This window comes from Guillardia theta, assembly GCF_000315625.1.
Source record: "Guillardia theta CCMP2712 unplaced genomic scaffold GUITHscaffold_140, whole genome shotgun sequence".
Classification (NCBI taxonomy): Eukaryota; class Cryptophyceae; order Pyrenomonadales; family Geminigeraceae; genus Guillardia; species Guillardia theta.
Window position 1 is genome coordinate 99,783 of NW_005434534.1, and position 2,941 is coordinate 102,723.

At 57.2% G+C, this 2,941-nt stretch overlaps 1 protein-coding gene across 1 annotated transcript in view; it reads left to right on the forward strand.

The window, feature by feature from the left end:
* Positions 1–2,172, forward strand: part of GUITHDRAFT_147024 (hypothetical protein) — a gene marked incomplete at both ends in the record, with an annotated part of 4,219 nt that extends 2,047 nt beyond the window's left edge. Inside the window, 8 exons of the mRNA XM_005821629.1 lie at positions 33–114; positions 498–548; positions 729–821; positions 1,038–1,125; positions 1,431–1,495; positions 1,555–1,664; positions 1,720–1,842; positions 1,953–2,172. Of these exons, the coding sequence (XP_005821686.1) occupies positions 33–114; positions 498–548; positions 729–821; positions 1,038–1,125; positions 1,431–1,495; positions 1,555–1,664; positions 1,720–1,842; positions 1,953–2,172 (832 nt within the window). The remainder of the gene's footprint in view (positions 1–32; positions 115–497; positions 549–728; positions 822–1,037; positions 1,126–1,430; positions 1,496–1,554; positions 1,665–1,719; positions 1,843–1,952) is intronic.
* Positions 2,173–2,941: the final 769 nt, after the last annotated feature.

Below are 2,941 nucleotides of genomic sequence, written 5' to 3' on the forward strand. Positions count from 1 at the left end.
AGGGGAGGCAGTCAGCATGATCCACATCGCAGACCCCATCGTATCAAAACTGCACGGGAAGCTCAGGGGGGGATCTCTGGGTTCCTAGTGGATCTTGGGACGAAGATGGGAGAGGTCTGGTGCTCCCAGCTCCTCGTCCCGCGCATGCTCGCCGTCCTCTACGACTGGACCTTCGGGTCGACGGAGGGGAGGAGAGGAGTGGCGGCACACAAGACGCTGGCAGAGGAGAGGTCCCCCGATGATAGCGATGGGCAGAGGGCGGGCGGAGCTGGGAAGGACGGGAAGACTTTCACGCGCAGAGACTCTTTTCTGCTGATATACGACGGCCCGACCCAGAGCCTGCCCCCGGCAGCAGCCTGACTTCCATCGACTCCTCCTCCTCCTCCTCCTCCTCCCTCCTCCCTCCTCCTCCTCCTCCTCCCTCCTCCCTCCTCCTCCTCCTCCTCCTCTTCCTTCTACTCTCAGTCACTCATCTGTTCTCAACGATCGCATTCCAGGAGGCTCTGAGGATGTTTGCTGACAAGCTTGCGGAGCACGTCAGAAGGAAGGTGAGGAGGGAGGAGGAAGAGGTCTGACGCAGAGTAGGCGCTCGCACACAAATCCATCAGAGACCAGCTTGCTGCTTGCCCTGCTACAAGAAGCTCCCCTCCCCTCCCGAGTCGTCTGTGCCGGATTGATCTGGGTCTCTTCTACTTCTCCTCTCTTTCGCCTCCTTTCGTCACCCGCAGTCCCAGGAGCTACTCGAGCGAAACCGAAACAGCATGCGCCGCACGTTCACAGTGACTCTGACTCATGGCTCAGACAGCGACCGTACGCTGCAGGTCTGAACTGCCTCTCGTCACCTGCATGCTTTACCCTCGCCTGCCTTCCTTTGCTGTGCTTCCTCTTTCTCCTCTCCTCTCCTCTCCTCTCCTCTCCTCTCCTCTCCTCTCCTCTCCTCTCCTCTCCTCTCCTCTCCTCTCCTCTCCTCTCCTCTCCTCTCCTCTCCTCTCCTCTCCTCTCCTCTCCTCTCCTCTCCTCTCTCATTTCAATGCAAGGTCGCTTCCCTCCTCGAAGCTTGCTGCTCACGTCTCTTCTTCCTCCGCGAGGCCGCCCCGAGCATCGTCTCGCTCCTGCAGGCGGCAGGTGCTTCGTGTGATCGGCTAGCCTGACAGGCAGCAGGAGGGCGAACATGCTCGCAAGCTTCTCCTGGTGTCTGCGGCTCTGGTGCTGACGCGCGTGGGAGAGAAGGAGGCGGTTGTCTTGTCTATACGCATCCTCCCGGCTCTCTTCAACGGTAGCTGATATTCCTCCTTCTTTCTCATCCTCCTCATCCTCCTCCTCCGCCTTCTCCTACTCCTACCTGCTCCCTCCTCTTCCCTTTGACTCTCTTCCATCGTCCTCTCCTCCGTTTCTCTTCCTCCTCTTCCCTTCTCTCATCCCATCCATAGGTGACGTCAGCACCCGCAAGTCCTCGGCCTTCTCTCTCTTCATGCAAGCTTGCACGACTATCCTGGTGCTCCCGCGCCTTCCGCCTGCTCCTCTCCCTTCCTCCCCACCTCTGACCTCCAGCAGGTCAGCAGCAACACCAGCAAGACGCAGGAGCACCTCCTAGCAGGGCTCGCGGCGTCGACTCGCTCGTATCTGCAGGGCATGGAGAGGAAGGGACCTCTGCTACCTCTCAGGTGCCTGACGTCACTCCCTCACCCTCCTGACGAGGATCAGACGCGCTTTCCACAGCTCCTGTGCCATGCTCAAGGACGTCACGGCAGAGGCTTCGAGTGAGACTCCTTTCCTCCACTTGATCTTGAGCTCTGAAAGTGTTGGAGGTCTCCAAGAGCAGCTGCTGGCTATCGTCCTGAGGTCCTCTTCCTCTCCCTCCGCTTCCACCGCTTGCTGACGCTCCTGCTCTCCTCTTCCTCCTCCACCTCCTCCATCGTTGCTTCCTCCTCGGCCTCTACCACTATTTACAGCATCCTTGCTTCAATCCGCGACCTAGTGCTCAAAGGCAGCGAGGAAGACCAAAGGGACGTCAAGGCCGACATAGCGCGATCGATCAGATCTCTCAAATCAGCTCCGCAGGAGGAGCCGCTCATGGCAGTGCTGCGGACTATGGGGGAGTGCGAGGATAGGAGAGCTGGCGGGGAAGGGGCAGGGGAGGACGGGGAGGAAGGAGAGAGAGGAGTAGGATGAGTGCTGGCAACAATTGACGATCTCTCGTAACTTCACTTGAGCTGCTTCACCTCGAAATACTTGCAAACCGACGACATGTCAGGGCGACTGCCATCAACCTCAGCTGACATCCAGCACACTTTGACAACGTCAAGGTCACCTTCGGACATCCTCATTGCCGCACATCTAGCACAGCAACGTCAGCTCCTCCTCCTCCCCCCCCCCCCCCCCGAATGAGTTTGCCTTGGACTTGATATAGAGCAGGAAGAAGAGATACCAGCGAGGGTTGTGCTCTTGAAGGACGTGCTTCTCGAAACCGCTTCCGTTCTATGCAAGACAGTCAGAATTGACGGGAAGCATCAGGCCAAGACACACCTGGTCAATCTGAAATCGTTCGAGGTTGCAGATGAAGCATGTGGACTTGAGATCGTTCTCTGCAGTCTCACGCTTGTCTCTCAGCCCGCTGAAGGCATCGATGACGATTCCGGTGATGATGGCAAGCAGCACGTAGATGAAGAGCCACTGCAATCGCGGTCAGCCCTTCATCTTTGTTCACTGGACCACCTGATAGAGAAAGATCCCAGACGACTCTTGAAAGGAAGAAAGACGGAGATGATACTGTCTTCTACACTGTTTGATGGATAATGTCCGGGCTGGGTCGTGACATCTCTGATACCATCTCTCGCATTTCATTGAATAAATAAGCAATGAAGCTCTGAAACATTGTTCTCTCCTAATGTAGTTGCCCTCTTCCTCCTTGAATGATGTCCTTCGAAAGCCATCCTTCCCC